This window comes from Chroicocephalus ridibundus, chromosome 7 (genome assembly GCF_963924245.1).
Source record: "Chroicocephalus ridibundus chromosome 7, bChrRid1.1, whole genome shotgun sequence".
Classification (NCBI taxonomy): domain Eukaryota; kingdom Metazoa; phylum Chordata; class Aves; order Charadriiformes; family Laridae; genus Chroicocephalus; species Chroicocephalus ridibundus.
Window position 1 is genome coordinate 49,594,089 of NC_086290.1, and position 18,653 is coordinate 49,612,741.

General features: G+C 40.4%; 1 protein-coding gene across 3 annotated transcripts in view; it reads right to left on the reverse strand.

Annotated features, from left to right (window-relative positions):
• Positions 1-18,653, reverse strand: part of PITPNM3 (PITPNM family member 3) — a 92,815-nt gene that overhangs the window by 46,628 nt on the left and 27,534 nt on the right. For all 3 annotated transcript variants that reach the window (XM_063340611.1, XM_063340610.1, XM_063340609.1), the window contains 2 exons: positions 13,938-14,045; positions 1,342-1,389 (listed from right to left, as the gene is read on the reverse strand). In XM_063340611.1, the coding sequence (XP_063196681.1) occupies positions 1,342-1,389; positions 13,938-14,045 (156 nt within the window). The remainder of the gene's footprint in view (positions 1-1,341; positions 1,390-13,937; positions 14,046-18,653) is intronic.

The following is an 18,653-nucleotide window of genomic DNA, read 5'->3' on the forward strand; positions in this document are numbered from 1 at the left end:
CCAGGTCCTTTTTTTTTCTTCCAGACCATTTCAAACATCCCTAATATTTTGCCATGTTAATTAGGGAGGAATTTAGAATAAAAGCAAGAGAACTTGCTTTAGGTACAAAGCATGAGGTGGTGACAGTCCCCAAAGAAAACTGTTATTTCCATTATCACACTCCCATGAGAAATTATGCCGTTTCTTGCCATCTGCTGTGCTATTACTAGCCGTTTATAATGACAAATCCGTCATGAGAAATATGTTCACATGAAGGCTGTAACATATGCTTTCTATTAACAAATGATAAAGAATATTGTAATACACTGCAGATGCAGTTTCGCAAACTGCACTGTTTAAAGGAAAATAATGGCACGCATCACTGAACCCAATCCTGTTCTGGAAGCCACAGCAGGAGATTGTGCCTGTGTTAATTCCCCCACGGTTTCTTCACTGAATGAGCCTTACACACACACGCTACCAGATCTCCTACGTGACCACTATGGAGCTCTGCAGTAGAAGTAACACGCAGGGTTTAGCCGAGGATCTAGACTCTTAAGTGCACATCAGCTCCAGCTCTCAGACCAGGCCAGATGAGCTGGGCAAAGCATGATTTCCAAAGGGGAAGGGGCTGGCACAGAGCAACAGAATGTGCTTATGAACATAGCTGCAGGAATAGCAAGCAGCTGTTTCACTATGAACTCAATGAGCGCAATGGACAATTGTTCCCAGAGAGAACTGTGATGAAAGAAAACACCCTCATTAACACCACTCATTTCTATAAAGCCAATTTGCTTTCTTTAGTAAGCAGAGCAATGCAAAAACACAGAAAGATCAACAGCACAGTGACAAGTGAATACACTCCTGAAAGTGGGGCACCAGCAGCAAAGGAACCCTAGCAATGCCTAATGCAACGGTACAACTTTTCAGTCCTATACCACTCAAACTTTAACAGCAACACCCGTCGCACCTCTTTAAGCAGAGATGGGACAAGGAAGTCCAGAACACAAAGCACTGAAGGCTTCTACGCTCCATATCGAGTCATGTCGTACTGTCCTGTATGAGCTGTCACGTATACCAGCAGCTTCACCCTCCAATACTCCACCTCTGCCACTCTAGCCAATGCTATAAGGTGCTATCTGTTTTGTTAAATAATGTTCCAGGCGCTTTCTTGGTACATTTACATAATCCACATTCAAAATAAATAAACTTAAAACAAAACTCAAAAGAATCCCGGTCCCTCCACACCCATCTCCCTTCTCAACAAAACAGCAGACCTGTGCTGGTTAACATTTCTATTCCGTTATTATCTCTAGCTGTTGAACAGCCTCAGTACAAAGACAAATGAGAACTTCAACTCACGTTGTTTTTCTTGCAGAAAGCCAGATGAGCAAAATGCAGACTCTTCACCTGCAAGAGGAAAAAACCCACAATGTGAAACAGGATTGCTTTACATGAACATCAAGCTCTTTACTTTTTCTACTGTAACGCAGTAAATATTTTGCAATTGACCACGATGCTGATTTCTAAAACTCCCATTGGCTTCAGTGGCCATAGCTCAGCATATGACACGCTTGAAAACTGCCCTAATCTAGTCATCAAAATGGTTAGTCTAGAAGCCAGATTTTACTCTTCATTTCAAGAAGGCATCATAAGCGATGAAACTGTAGCTAGGCATCTATTTGGTTACTTGTAGTATTAGCCACTGAATCTTTAAATAACTAAGAATTAGTATAACTTACCTTAAGAATTAGTATAACTTATCTAGCAACACAAAATAGATTCTTATTCCAAATATTTAATTAGCAGTGTTTTCAAGAATGTCTCTGTCCTTCCATTCCCTCCCACAGTCCACCTGTCCAAGGAAAGCTGCAATACAAATGGATTTTCTCAGCTCTAAATACAAAAACCTAAAACATAGAAACACAAGGATATGGGAATGGAAGGGCCTTTCATTTAGTTTGTCCATATGGATAAAGGCGTCCTACACCACTCGGGTCATTTCTACCATTTTCTACCATGGAGCTTAAACACCTTTAATACCATTGCACCACTAAAGAAATGACCGATCCTTGAGGACCACCACTACCGACCCTTGAGGAACACCACTCGTCACTGGTCTCCACTTGGACACTGAGCCATTGCTCGACTGCAACTCTCTGAGTGCAGCCTTTTTTTGACTTCACTCTTTGAATGCAACCATCCAGCCAATTCCTTATCCACCGAGTGGTCCATCCATCAAAGCCTCTCCAATTTAGGAACAAGGATGTTGTGTGCGACAGTATCAAATGCTTTCCACAAGCCCAGGCAGATGATGTCAGTTCTTCTTCCCTTATCCACCAATGCTGTAAACTCATCATAGATGGCCACAGACACAATTTGCCTCTAGTGAAGCCATGTTGGCTGTCACCCCTCAAGAGGTCCAAGGAATATGAACCTAGACTGAAATGCAGACCTGGCATATTTTAAATTACCCTTCTGAAGACATTTACTCTGATATGATGGGAAAAACTTGGGAAAAAAAAACTCAATGGGAAAATGTCGTGCTTGATCAACCACTTGAGGGCACTCTACTTCATCTGTGTAACTATGGTCCTTGATAACCAGACTACTAAAGGGCTGAGATGCTAGTCCTCCAGTTATAGACAAATTCATGAAGACAGCTTGGTTTATGAGGAGTCTCATCAATTCAAAGAACTTGATCAAAAGAAATCATGCTAGTGAAATTCAGGCAAGTAGGAACTCTATGCTCTAAAGGCGTGTTAAGTAAGCTCAACAGAGGGATCCAGATATTTTCATCACATGGTAATTTCCACAGAATCTGCAAAAAATTGCCACTTCTCTGGCCTGGAATTAAAAGATGATATGCAATTACTCTAGCTATTGCAGTGCTACAAAAAAAAATAGTGAGCACTTTTTTGGGCAGTGGTGAAAACAGAATACCACTAAGGATTGGTAACACCAGGAGAAATTAAGGTGTCTCTTCACCAGAGAAAGCAACTGCAGGTGAAAATGAGATTCACAAAGTTACCTTTAGTGTCACGTTCTGGTACATAGTGATTACACACACATGTATCTTCGCAGACCTGTGCTCCTGAGGTGTCAGAGGGCATTTTGTACAGTTGCTTTTCTTGTTTTGCTCTCCCTGGGATTACCTCGCTCATGGGATCAGCATCAGACGACAGCAGAGCAGAGTTATGTGCCTCAGCACCAGTGGGGTATCAGGGGGGCCTCCTCTGCCTTCCTCCCAGTCTTGCAACATCAGCTACCAGAGTGCCAGGAGGTTTTATGGTATGCACGACTTTCTCTGTTCTAATCATCTGAATTCATTTGACAACATAACCATACCACCAGAACAAACAATGCTCATGCTCCACTTTAGAACGTGGCTTTCACCCCAGCAAGAATACAGTGAAATTTAACTTTTGAGTAGAAAAATCAGGTGTTTTTCTTGTCTTTTTTTTTTTTTGTAATGCCATGGCAAACGTAACACCGGTGTGAGCACAATTCTGTCAAACTTGAGAAAGTAGGGGGAGAGGAAAGGAGGTAATATAGCTACAGATGGTACAACCCTCTGGATGGGAATGGCAGCCAGGGAGACTCTAGGCCCAGTGAAACTGATGAAGAACACATGCTGATTTCAGCATGTGGACTGGATCTTAATACGGGTTGAAAAAGGCAAAGGGAATCTGTGGAGGGACTCCAAGGAAAGCAATACTCTCTGCATCAAGACTCAGCTCAAAAATACTTTAGTGGCTAGCTTAAGCTTCCTCCATTTTGCATGCATGTGCTGAGCTGTATTCTAGAACATACAGCATCAAAAACTAAATGACAGCAGTTGCAGAACACTGGTAACCTGCCCTCATATAAACTGTTACCATGGATGATTTGCAGAAATCCAATTCACTGCTTCTCTCTAAAACCTGCTGCTAGAAGTAAATCTGTTCTTTACACGAGCCATCTGATGTGTTTTGAAACAGTTAACTATTCTAGTTTTCATCCTTCCTTTCCACTGCTCACTCCAATAAGCCAAATTTTCTGTTTGCCATTCTTCACATTATTAGGCAGTGGCAGATGCTATTGCAATAAATTTAATAGCAGCGTAAACACTACAGTCAGCTATGTACAAACAGCCTTTAATTAATTATATGACTCTAGGAGGACATGACAAGGAGAGGGAGATCACATGCTACTGGGGGAAAGGAAGAGAGCAGTTTGTTTACACAGAACATTCACGGTGGACAAAATTAGTCAAGGCAGCCTTCAGAGGAGAGAGAGAAACTCTAGTACAAGGTAAAAATCACTATACTGAAAGCAGAATCATGACAGCATAGAGGTTTTTCTCTTATATAGCGTGTTTTGACCATTGCATAAATGTTGGAGAACCTTTCAGATGCAGACGGAGCAAAGGAGACTGAATCAGTGAGACAATGAAAGATGAGGGCGGATTAAGAGCATGCTAAGAACATCTCAGTGTGCACCCGGTCCTGCACAGAAACACTACTTTCCTGTAGGAGTTTAATGGATCCAACTCAACACAGCTCATAATTCCAGATACTACAGGTTAGTATTCACATCACAACTGACAAGTATCTTAACAAAAAGTCTAAACTGTTCAATGCGAAAAACCAACCATTCCCATTTAAGTGGCAAATGCTACTTCACAGCCAGGTTGGCATATCTGTAACATTATCTCTTTATTCTCTTGACCTAATCATCAAATACAACTTTTTTATTTTTTTTAAATATTAGGAATGCAAAATTCAACAAAACAATTAAGACCCCCATATAATTAGGCTGAAAAGAAATTAGTTGATTCTATCTCTACGGGTTTCACACACAGGAAAGGATCAAGTAAGAAGGAAATATATGTATTTCACATTATCATAGAAGGAAATTATACAAATATACAAGGAAAGAAAACAAGAGAGAGAAAAAAAATACATGCCAATCTTGCCTGAAAAAACTGACCTTAAAAATGAGATTAACAGCTGCCTTCCTGCCATACTTTGCAGTTAACTCAGGGCTGATTTCTAGCACCTTGGCAGTTTTCCTTGCCAAAAGTGTATTTAAACATCGCACGGGGAGCTGCAGGCTCTGTTTTACTCCTAACCGAGCACCATATGTACAGATTTAAACACCGTACAAGCTGTATTATTGACTTAAACCAAGATGAATTTTATTTTATGAGCAACAATAAATGGTTTCCAGGTTACAAAGTCTTTCTCCTTCTGCAAAAACATCCATCTGGAGAGTGATGTAGCTAAACTCTCCTCTTACGCTTAGGATCTGCACTTACTTAGCAACAACCCTTTGATGAAGACAAATCTCCTGAAGTTGATCAATTACTTCTCTCTCATGTTACTGTTTCTCCATAATACCTGACTGGTTAGACTCTTAATTTGATGGAAACATAAAGCAATACTGTTCCACAGCCAAATTAAGAACTGCTTATGCCCTGTTAGGTAAGAAATTAGTAATTACTTTCTCATTCACTTCCCTATCCCTACCTTCTACTATGGGGTGAGATTAGGGTAAATTTCTGTAGCAGCTGCCAGTCTGGTGTTGTCTTACCCTGTGCTGCATCACGTTAGTCTAACCAGAGATTCAAGAGGCCTGGGACAAGGACAAAGGCATTTTCATAAGTGCTTAATGCTCTTGAATGCCCGATACGATTTATGGGAGCTCAGTGCACTTGGAAAAGCTAGCCCTTCTGAACAGTCCACTCAAAACCAAACCAAACTTTCTCAAAACAGAAGAAGAAACACTGTCATTGAGTTAAGCCTTCATAGCAGCTGCTTGCACACAAGAGAACAGAAAAGATGCATTCCAGGTAGTGCAACAAAAGCTACTGTGAATCCTAGGGCTTTAGAATTGCAATGGTGGCACCAAAGACGAGGCTGCCCAATGCACAATTGTGGAAGTAGCCAGTGACTGACCATCCCTTCCATCCAGTAAGTCTCTGCTAAAAGCTACTAGGACAGATTCTGCTCTCCATTTTACTGCTGTAAGTCCAGTTTCTTCAGATGGGTAACCCTTTAGAGTCGTCTTTGCAAAGAATCAAAAGGTACTTACATCAAAAGGCGCTGCAGTTGAGAGATGACATTTTCTGGAAGCATAAATATGCTGTAGCTTGCTTGTTTCAAATTAGAGTGAAATACAATAGCACAACTGGACAACACTCTTAGTCATATAGTTTAGTCTTAGGTAGTCCTGAGGGGAGCAGGGAGTTAGACTTGATGATCCTTATGGGTTCCTTCCAACTTGAGATACTCTATGATTCTATTAATTAGCTTACTCCACAAATGTATGTTAAACTTAACCAAAAACATTATTCTAGTCTCTCAGTTCTGCTCAGTGTAGACACTGTGACAGGAGAACAGAGACAGCAGCTGAGGGAATCAACAGGAAATTGCCCCTGTCATCTTTTAGAAATGTGCTGCTTCACATGTAAAACAGGCTTTTTTCCTCTTACACTAGGTGGAAAAAGATGAGATACAGAAGATACGCTATCAGAGAGTAAAAAAATTATCACTCGGTGATGTATTTACTCTACTTAAGATCTCAGGAAATATTTTTAAAGGGGAGTTACAAAGAACAGCTGGAGTGGTGGGGAGTCATACTGCACACCATTAGTTTAACACAATTTTATTGTCTACCATTCATAAGCCACAGTCTTTGTAGAACAATTCTTTGTAAGTTTTTAGGTGAGAAGCGCAGAATGTGTCATTTTAGAAAAACAGTAGCAATTGCACAGCTCAATCCTAGGTGGTGCAGAAAGTGTAGGAATTGCAGGTTTCCATACACAGACCTAACACAACTTGCCCAAGAGTAGCACCTCCCAAGCTCCAAACCACTATCTTGTAATAGGCTGGATGTAAAGAATAAAAGTTTAATCTAAATCAACAATTCAAATTACTGTCAGCTCTATTTTCCAGATAGAAAATCAATGCATTAAAAGATGAAAAGATCTGACTAACCTGGTCTTGTGCCATGGGACCAAGAAACGCCTTTACCTCACCCAATATGAAAAATTTCCAGTTGTGAAAGCTGATCTTACCCATCTATTTTGCTGGGTACCAGTAAAGCAACCCATCAGTCTGTATGTGTGGCATAGGAAGCACAGGAAAAGTGAATTTCACAGGCACTTTGCAGTCAGTTATGTTTTAAACATCTAGAAATTGAATTGTATTTCATCAATTGCATACCTGAAAATTCATCCTCATTTGAAGCATTTTAATTCAATTACCTAGATTTGCAGAGTAAAATAGTACCATATTGTTGATAAAATTGATTAACGGCTTTTAAAATTTAATTAGGGTGTATTAAATCAATAGTCATCCTTTGTGGCAAGCTGTATAACAGAAATTACATTGTTATTTGTTTGCTTGCTTGCTTGTTTGTTTACTTTATATTCCACAAAAATACCACTAATACCAGCCTCTCTTTTTTTAAATTTTTTTTATTTATTTATTTTTTTTAATTCCTTGAGATTTTCCTATTGCAGAAATAAGGTTGCAACCCCAGGGTATGCAGCAGATTTTAGAATGTCTTCTTGGCTTCAGACGTGAGAAGCATATTGACAATTCCAATCCTACCAATTTAAGGATGCTGTGATTGGGGAACTAAAGATGACTACCTTAAGCCTGTTGTATAAATTAAGTTTCAAAACAAAGAAAGAGTCAAGGTTTGTTGGGGGTTTGCCTGTTTCACTTTTTTTGTATGCATTTGTGTCTTCTTTTAACGTTTAACATTTTGGAAAATACAAATATATTAAAACCAAAATTATCCACAGAAATGTGACGGGGTTTTTTTTCCCCAGGAAGACTTCAAAAGAGACAAACTCACCGCAAAACAGCCAACACACAAGTGTTTATGGAGCCCTTCTAAAATAAGCCCAAGTTCAAGTCCCTGCTAAAAATCTAGTAGAACTATCCCAATGAATCAACATAAGTCATAAGCTTACACAAACATATCCTCACAGCAGGGTGTGAAGAAAGGTTAAAAAACCCCACATTTTCAAAAGTTATCTATAGTGGATAAGTCAAAAAGTATATATATCTCAATATATTTGAGTATGAGCTGCACGGAAGACCACAGAGTGTCAGAAGAGAAGAAAGAAAAGAATGAAGAAGTCTTGACTACCAAACTCCTGTCTAGGACACAAATCTGCTCTGCACCAAGTGTAGACACATTAATTTCACTTAAGTTGGACCAACCTTAAAGCAGAGGAGCTCCAGGCACCTGAACACGAATGAAACGGATCAAACAAATCAAACAGAAGGTAATAGGTGATTAGAATCACTGCATTTAAGTGGGAACGGCTTAAAAATACACAAACATAAAATCAGTTATTACAGGAGGTAAGTATTAGTCATTCTAATTTTCATCAACTTTTCAGTTAGAGTATTTCAAAAGGCAACAGAGCACTCTCTACATTCTTGCTAGCATAAAAACCCAGCATTTTTGAGGTATGCCAAGCATTGACTTTGCATTTAGAAAACAAGGGTCTCATTATTAATAGAGTAGCCACTATTCAGATGTGATCCATTTTCCTTTTACTGCAATTAATTACAAATAACGTCTGTCAGGATTACAAGTGTTTCATCAATAAGGAGCCAATTCTTATGTTTTGCCTTATGTGCACCACAGTCACTTTACTGAGACTCATGCAGTAACCAAGCACAGAATTTGGCTGTCTTAACAGAATAGCTAAGGGTTGTCTCTGGAATACAAATCTGTAGAACGATACTGTTGTAACCAGGGCCTTAGAAACACCAGTTCCCAAAGACAACGTAAACACCTTTCCCCTGCTTCAACAACAGCCACCCCTATCAAAGCAGATTTACCTCCATAAACAAGATGATAGTTCAGACTCCGTAGACCCTGGAGTCCACCAGCTCCTCGCTGGAACATCCAGCTAAGAGCTAGTCAGTGTCAAAAAGCATTAATTACTTGGGGCTGGACAGGGCGTGTGGGGCTGTGGAGGGGAGGACTGGCAATGAGAATGCTCCTCCACCTGTTTCTTAGAGGTCACAAAACGACCTCAGATGGTTATAACTGTTGGCTCTCACACAGATAAAATTTTAACTGATGTTCTCGACGCGCAGTTCTCTGTACCACTTGGCCAGGCCCCAGACCCGGCTAAACCCCTTAAGGAAAAATTGAAGTCATTTTCATCAGAGCCTGCAGCAAATGTGCATAAGGAGGCAGACACTTCCACGCATCTCCAATAAATTCTTTGTGGACCAGAAGAGCAATAAAACTTGGCTGCTTTCCAAATGAGCTCTTAATCATCATCCGTCACTTAAAACACTGGAGGTCAACATACGTCCTGTCATACAATATGGTCTTTTGAGAGAGAAAGCCAGACAGGTTTAGTTTTGCTTTTTGTACTGAGGTCGAGGTTCCCTTATTTGTCTTAAGCAATTTCGTAGCTTTACTGCAATATCACTTTGAGAAGGCTCAGAACAAGAAAAGTCACCCATTGCCATTTTAATGGGCATACAAACTTTATCCCCAAGTGTATTTGCCCTCGGATACTAAGAACACCTTGTGGTAAAAGCCAGAAATTGTGTGTTCCTGAGAACCAAGAGTTGCGCAAGACGAGACAGTCAAAGGAATCAGAAATTGCACACAGTGATTTTCAGACGTTATCTAATTCTATCACATCTTACAAAGAGGTGTATTTCTTTTCCTTAGAGGAAATAGTGAGCAAAAAGAACAGGCCAATTACCTATTATCACACAACTACACCACAAATTCACGTTACTGCAAATATCCTGCTGTCGTGATTTTAATACATAATGTAAAATTCAACCTTCCTACTCACACATCCATCTATTTTTCTGGAGATAATCATCACGTTTCTCCAGATTTCTAATGGAAGCTTTTGTAGGAAAAATCTATTCACAGACAAGATAGATGCACAAGCACTTTCCATTCGCTGCCAGGCAAACTTTCCTTCAGGAACTCTCCCGGCATCGCTAATGACAAGAGCTCTCCTTCTACCCATGTCAAGGTCAGTGAGTAAACCCGCTACACATACAATGCACTCCTATAATAAATAAATAAAACAGTATGACAGGGCAAATACACAAAGGAGATCCATAAAGATTGCGTTAAGATCGCAAGCTTGGCATTTGCTAAATTCCGAAACCTTAGCTTTGAAAACTTAGTTCTGGGATATTTGGCAACTGTAACGAAATACAGCCTGACTGCTGCACTGGGTCCTGCCACTTCAGCGGAGGGCTGAGGGTGAGACCCGCTGTCAGCCGGCCACTGAACAGACACAGCCTTCACAGCCAAACCGCCACGCAGCAGCCACGGGACAACACAGTCCCAAAACTCACTCGCATCGTGAAAGCTACAAATGAGCTTGGAAATCCGCAGCTCTTACAGCTTCTAATACTGTTTTTGTTTTATAAAAAGCACAGAGCTGAACAGCAGGCAATGGGGAAAAAAAACAAAACAAAAAACCACCTCTGGACAAGAGGAAGTCCCTCACAATGCAAGTCGGTCTCCTTTTGTTCAAAGGGAACCAGTTGTGCTAAAAAATGCCACTGAGAAAAAACAGATGGAAGAAATAATATAAAGGCATGGACACTAGCTGCGCAAGTAACAAGACAACACAGTCCTTAATGAACTGAGAGTCTGGATGCCTTCAGCACAGTCTCCAGACAATTTTTTTTCTGCAAAGCAATTTTTTGATTTTATATGTTCACCCTGTACCTCACTGGTAATGTCTACTGCAGCTATGGCATTTTTTCCCCAGGATTTCACCCCACAAGTTTAAGTTGACATGGCAATTACTAGCTTGGATTGATTCTTTTCTGTAACAAGTATAGGCCTGGTTTGCCAGTTAGAATGTATAGTAACCTCATTTCCCGCTATACAGAAATTCAAGTAATGAAACATAAAGCATATATTGTATTTGAAGTATACAAAGTCTTTGCTGTACTTGCAAAGACTTCCTCACCTCACCTTCACTGCACTGTGTCAAGAGTACAAAAAACAAACCAACAACTTCAACCTCACAAACATTAACAATATATACTTAAAGTAAGGATATGAAGTCAAGATAGATCAAGGAAATGCAAAGCATTGAAATCCAACAGGCTGAATTTGTTCCTAGTGCTCAGTACACGTAATTTTCCTTCAAACGTAATGGACAGATACTTTGCACCAGGAGCGAATTTAAGCATTTTCACGCATCATAGTCATGCGTGTTTGTTCCACAACAGGGAAGACATCTGCATCAACATAATTTATGCAGCTGTATCAGTTTTTAATTCAGCTTGACTGCTATTTGTGTTATTTTCTGTAATGAAAACTTCATAAATTTAAATGCTGCTGCCAGTTTTTCCCCAAAGACTTATTTCTACCTCTGATGAGAAAGGTTGTGCTGATCAAGTGCTCTCAGTCATACTTATTGAGAATCTAAGATTGAATTAAATTACATACTTGCCATTTATAAAGTTCCTGAGGACCTTGTCTGTCTCACATTAGAACTGTAGCATTACTTAACTAAGCAGCGTCCAGTGGGTATTCAGCTGTGCCCAGAGCATACTACATCTTCTCATACATCATCATTTGTTGAAAAGAGCCTATAATTATGTGCTTATTAATCAATTTATTAAACCACGAAAAAGAACCAGTTCTCTGCTCTCTGCACAGGCCCCAAACCACTGGACTGTAACACAGCTCTCTGCAACCAGTCAATGAACTCATCATTCTCTGAGAGCCCTAAGAAAATCCAGCTTTGGGGGTGGGGGCGCGGGTGGGGAATTTTCCCCTGAATCAGCAGACCATATTCCTCACATCTTTCCATTGAACAAATGAAGTACCCCGGGAAAGAAGCCATATAGGACATCTTTCTCACTTCTACAGAATGTTTTTAAAGAGAGAATCCAGCTTTACCTGAACTTTTAATTTTTTACTATAAACAACTGGGCTAAGGCTGAAATATTGTTCTACTGTGTCACAGAAGACAACACAGACTTCCTTCAAACATCCTCCTCTTTGCCGTTATCATTTGTATCTGATGGTTGCTAATCACAGACTTTTGTAAAATTGCTGAATTGGTAACACTATTCAGTCTTGTTAAGCTATATCAAAAGCACTGTATAATTCTCTGCACTAACAACACTGCAACACGACCTATCAGCATTTGGCAGATAATTCCATGAAGATAAAGATAGATGACCACATGTAAGGAAATAAAGAAAGTATAATAATTTAAAAAAATAACAAATCGACAAGTAGCTAATCAATAGGACTAAATCCAAGAGTATAAGATGGCAGAGGAAAGAAGGAAATGCACGTAATTGCCTCGCCTATTTAGAAAACAGATGTATTTAGTACGGGTGGATTAGGGAAAATTTCTAACCGGCAGTGTGCATTACAGCCAGAGCTCTACTTTCTTTTGCATTAATAAAGCAGTGAAATTCAATTCTGGCATAATGAGATATGGTACATGTAATATTGGTTCAGACTTGTGCTAGCCCAATTTTTAACAGCTTCAGTCCTTGCCTGACATCTCTATTCAAGAGTGGTCAAAATCAACACAATGAACCGTGACCCAAAAGCCATAGTACACTTGCAGCATATGTGAAGCAATGTCAGAATGTAGATGCGTCTTACGTGTAAGCTGCTTCGTCAAATGCTTTGAGTTAGGTACACCGGCTCTAAAGCCTCTTCTAACAGCCGTGTGTGAACAGAAATGAAGTAAAGAATGGATGAGAAGTCTTTCTTTTACAAAACACATCACAGAGAATTAGATTAAATGAAAACAGAAATCCCTTGTACGAAGAAGGATGGACTGTAACTCAGGGGACTGCTTCATTTCTTTCTGCACAGATCTTCCATGCAACCCTGGGTCTCACATTCTCCCTGCTGCAGCTATTCAACATTTTAATGTCCAGCTCAGCCCAAACCACCACAATAATGCAAACAATAACCCTTTTACCAGCCTTGGTTTTTAACAGCAGAAACCCTTAAAAGCGGTCTCTTACAACTCTTTCCTTAGCGCCTTACACAAAGGGCACTATGAAAAAAACAAACAAACCCATCCTCATATAATAGGTGCTGAAATGAAAATAAGCATTCTAAATCTTTGCCAGCCCTGGAAGAAATAGATAAGTATCTGCAAGAATGCAAGGATAGGTGGCTCTTGGCAAGCCACTTAGAAGACTGAGATTTGATGCAATACTGTATTAATTTTTCTTGCTGCTTTGTAGCAGAGAAAATGGCATATTTGCGACACATCAAGTATCTCTTACAAATTGCCATTGAATCTCTGACTTCACATGAAGTTACCAAGCAACATGAGGCCTTGATACCATTGTTAAGAGCAAATGCAAAAGAGAAGGTTTTTCTTCTCTCATTATCTATTTAACAATTGTAAATACACCGTGTGTATTGTGTCTACCTGTCACTTAAATACTATCAAAATAGATCATTCTCATGGTAGGTAATCAAGAAGTTTGTGACTCAGATAAATATTATTTTTATATACCTGTATACTAAAAAAGACCTGCTCACAGCTATCTTCAGGATTCATTACATGTAGCAAATCCATAAAGAAAAGCCACCTGAAAAGGGTCTTAAAACGGGCAAATCCAATAAATTCTTTAAAAAGTTAGATTAATTAACAAGCACCATTATACATGAGCCCCATACCACCGACGGACAAGGAAGTTAGGTCCTTCTCTCTCCCACTGAAGTAAAAAAAATTGTATTATCTGGCCTTCCAAAGAAGCTTCCTCCTGAAACAGATCATTGCAACTCATTTCCTAGCACTAAAGTACTATTTACATGTCTATGTAAATATTTTAACTATGGGATGCTGTAAATTAGATTTCTGTTGAGTATTTACACGATATCTGACAACTGTTTGCTTCAGTAGTCAGATTTTCTTGTTAACTTTAAATTAATACGTAAGGCAAGCTAAACGTTACCTTGATTTTCTTCCAGCTTCCCAATTGTTTCTATCTGCTCAACAAGGTCGTTTGAGTTCCACTGGCTCATGCCTATGAGAATGGCACTTTTTCCTTCCACCATCTCTTCTGTAGGAGGAAAAAGGAGAACAGAACAAATTGCAGTGACGAACACAAGAAAAAAAAGACAGGGTGAGAACCAGTTAATTGAAAGAGAAATAAACACTCATCATGGTCCTAAGGGGAACAGATAACAGGTTAGCATATGCAGGACTCTCCAGGAAAGATTCTTTCTTACTGATATGCTTTACAGTGTACGTAAATGCTTCAAACATTGTGTGCAGGAAAACCATCGAAAAGAGAAGACTGCCCAAATTTTCGCGCTTACCTCGAGCTGTCACTTAAAAACAAAGTTTATAATAAATCACTTTGAGTGTTTAATATAAAGTAACAGAATCAGTCAGAATTCTTTCCCCCTCTTGGAAATAATCCATGTTTTTTTTTTTTTTTTTACTTTTACTTCAGAACGTTCAAAAGGCAGAGCAGAGGGAAAAATGGACAGAGAGACCAGCTTAAGGCTTTTCAAGCACATTTTTTCCCCTTTTATCAAAGCCACCTGTGCTACACAAAGCTTTACATTTTCATGCAGGGACACAGAGACATAATGGAATGGCACCAAGCCCACAGCACAAGAGAACAATCTCTTTTATTGGGATCCCATCCAGGGAGGGTCGGGAAAAGCTGAAAGCACAAACCATAGATATTCTCTCTCTCTTAAAAACAAAAACCACACAGGCCTAGAAGCTATAGGAGAATATTTTCCTTCAATTTACCAGCTGTTTGGCAGGAAGGGTGCATTAGTCCTTTCTGAATAAATTTACTAAAAGCATTTTAGCCTGGCTGTATATAGCCCAGAATGGTCTTTGTACCTAGGGTGAGTGCACAGAAAAAAAAAAAAAAGTAAAATGAATCATCACAGTTCTTTACTTGTTAAGGCAGATTCAGAGAATGGGTCAAATTCTGCCCTCTCTTATGGCCTTTTGTAGAGAGGACTCTATCATGGGAGTAAATACAGAATTTGGCCAGAACATTTCTGGCTAAAATGATCTACATTTTCAAACAAAAAAAGGAAACATGAGTTTGTTGGCAACCAGGCCTTGCACTGGGCCTCTAAACGATTTAAAAATTTATATTCTTTCGTGTTCTCTCATGTGTACTTCTCTCATTGACAGAGATCTTGGTACCGGGATGGAGGAAAGTGGATCTGTGTAAAGGCTTTTAAATCACTTCATAGTCATCACCACATCTCATCTCCCCCTAAGTCCTACCTTTTAGAAACAAACACTCATAAAGGTCATTTGTCAGATTTATCAGAGAAGCTGGATCCAGCAAAGCCCCTACGGGACTTGATGCAACCTCAGCTGCTCCCTGAGCAAAAGAAAGTCAACTACTTAGAAGAGCATTTTGCCCGCGTTTTTGTCACTTTCTCCACAAAGACCGATTTATTTGAAGCTCTGTGAGGAGGGAGGGAACAAACCATGGGGTGGCTCTGGAGCGCCCTGACGGGCTGGCTAAGGCAGCTTGGTGGTACCCTGCCACATCCACCGCAGATGGACTGAGCTGCCCCAAGGACATCCTGCATCTCCTGTGACCACGTCAGCAACAAAAACCTTTGCCCAAAGCTCAGGGGCAGCTCGTCCACTGTGGGACAAGCTCCTTCTGCACCAGCTGTTACCATGAAGTGAAATGAGGGAAGGCAAGACCAGGTCATTGAGCTCCTCAATGTCAACGCAGAGGAGGCAGCTCTTCTGGCCTCCTTCGTGCAGTGTGGCTCCCGAGACACCTCCCCCATCCAGCAGGAAGATCCTGGGCAGCCTTTCAGCAGTATTTTAGACAGCCAGCTTTGGGGTGAGCATCTGCCCCAGTTAGTCATAACTGGGTATCTGGACCTGTGAGTTTTCAAAGCAACTTTATGACTTGTGGACCACTACACGAAGGGATATAAACATGCACCTCTGCCTTTTGAAATAATATTTCGAAGCAAATTCACTTAAGTGTCCACAGAAGGAAGGGAAAGGGGGGAAACAATCCAGTCTGAATTTTGTTATGACTTTCAACCTCAAGCAATCATCATCAATGAATGGGAAAAAGAAAATATTACAGATAAAAGGTATTCTATCTCCTTACCAGACTGCATACAAAAATGTTAAGTCTCCGCTTTACTTTTTCTAGCACAAAATAGACTATCACATCTCTACAGTCAGTTACTTAAAGAGGGCCAGAACGTGTCAGGAGTAGAAAGGAGGTGCTGGCTTCTGCCCCCCTGGGAAGGCACAAGGACCGAACACTGCAGCCCACTGCCTGCAGCACTGGATGTAGGTCAAACTATTTTTCATAATACAAACCAAGACTCCAAGGTGTTCCAATTTCACAGGCAGTCCTGACCTCCATAAACAATCTACATTTTCAAATGCAATTTCACTTCACAGCACTGGAGTCTTCTCTTGCTGTTTCCCTCACTTGGCAAGTAAAGGCACCAGACACAGTTTATCCTTACAAAAAGTTATTTCATCCTGCGATTTCTTTATGAGAAGACAAAAGGATACAAAGTACTCCTTGTTTCCTTAGGAGGGCTCAATTTATCCTTCTTTTTGTTGTTGTTCCTCTCCTTACTTCAACTTGCCTTGAACTCTCATTCATTTCTGTTGTGGTTGGTTTACCTTCATGAGCTCCAGCAGGGAGACAGCAGCGAGGAGCTGGACGCGCTCATATTACCTGCATCTAAGAAGTTGATGAGCTGTGAGGACTGTATTCAGCCAAGCCTATCTCCATGCCTGCGAGGAGCTCACTCAAGTTTCAGGAGGACGTCGGGGGGGTGGGGACATGTCATGAAATGATAAAACGATCCTCAATATGCAGAACAAAGCACACACTAAAGAATTTAAGAGCAAGTGACTGCGAAGAGGGACAAATAAGAGCAGAAGGTAGCCCCTGCTCCGACCCACTCCGGCAAACTGCAATGTCACAATATACGTTAAAAGAAATGGCCACGTCAGCCTCACGGGTTAAAATACCAAAAATACTACAGAACATTGTGTATGTGTATTATGCGTACAGCCAGAACACTTGTACTGCAGGGAGGCTTTGTAGAGTGAGCACTCACCCCTTTTTTGGCACACCCTCACCTGCACGCCCAGTTCCAGCGCTCGCAGGCCCCCAGCCTTTGCCAGGCACCTCAGCCCACCCGCAGGGCCCATGGCCACGCCGCCCTGAGCAACCAACAGATGACAGATGCCCTCCACGCCCAAACCGCAGCAAAACTGGTATTGGGATTCTTGAGGCTTCCTGATACGTTGCCCAGAAAGCCACAAATTCACTGAAGTCTTTCACTATTATTTAGCCATTGGACAATTTTGCTTCCTGGCTAAGATGCCGTCTGCTCACAGACCAGCAATGTGAAAACAAACAGCTGGCATTACAGAGAAGCTCTCCAAACACTGCACATATCGAATTATTATTTAAAAAATACCATTCAAGTAACTATAAGCATTGCATCTGTGTCGGTTATGTATAGGTATAGTTCTTTTTGGGGTAATTGCTCCTATTTTGCTTATTGTTAACTCACAAAATTTTGTTAACCTTCATTGGGTTTGACGGGCACTATCACAATCATATTAACAAGACAGTAGTGCTTCAGGTGGTTTAATTTAAAGTTTTGTGATGGTTTATACTTTTCTTTTTTCTTTAAAATCACAATTGTGGACTCTTGTGATTGTTTTAGAGTGAAGTGTTTAGTTTCTTAATTAACCAAGTAAGCTGTACTTAAAAGGTACAAAATTCTATTGTAGCTAAAAGGCACAAAACGTTAAGCCTAATAAAATGCATTCTTTTTCAATCTCAGGAAATTCAACTGTTCTCTACCTTTAAGGCCAAAATATTCACGATGACAACTTTGCTCTACGATAAACTTCATGTATTTAATCTTTGAATTTATTAATTTTTTTCCCTAAAAGACCATCTGCAATTCACCAAAATGGGTAGAAATTCTGGACACGATGGATTTACCAGATTCATACATGTTGTTCTAGTACCCAGCTGATGGGAACATAATTTCACCAGAAAGGGTAAAAGCATTTTTAATTGGTGATGCTGTAACCCTCGCCTCTTGTTTATTTACCAAATCTGAAGTGGTTTTTGTCTCTTCCCTCCATCTGAGACTGATGGTCATTTTCAGCGACGTTTTACACTTACTACTTCCTGCTGTTCCCATCCACCAGTTGGGAGTAAGTAACAAGAAGTGTCTTGGCCATTTGAGCCTCACTCCAGCTCTTCAGTGCAGCTGCACAAATACAAATAGGAAAGTGTTCAACGAATGCAGCCCTCAAGAGCTCTTTAAGGCCTCGCAGTGGTGCGTGTCTGGCAGGTGAGACATTATCCACAGATAAAACCGTGATAACGGTTTTCTTCTGTAAACGGTTTTCTTCTTCCATGTAAATGCATAAGCACAACTCAGTCCTGCTATGAACTGAGAACTTTCTGCCTCCCACACGGAAAGCAAGAAACAAAGTAAAATTGGGCAAAAGAAAACAGTAAAATATTACTTCTCCCTTTCTCTATGGATGTCACTAAATTAAGTAGCTAGCCGGGGCAGATGAATCAACAGTCAAAACATGTACAGCTGCTCCATCTCAAACACAGGTGCTTGATTCGCTGTTTACAAGGCTGGCAGCCAGAAAT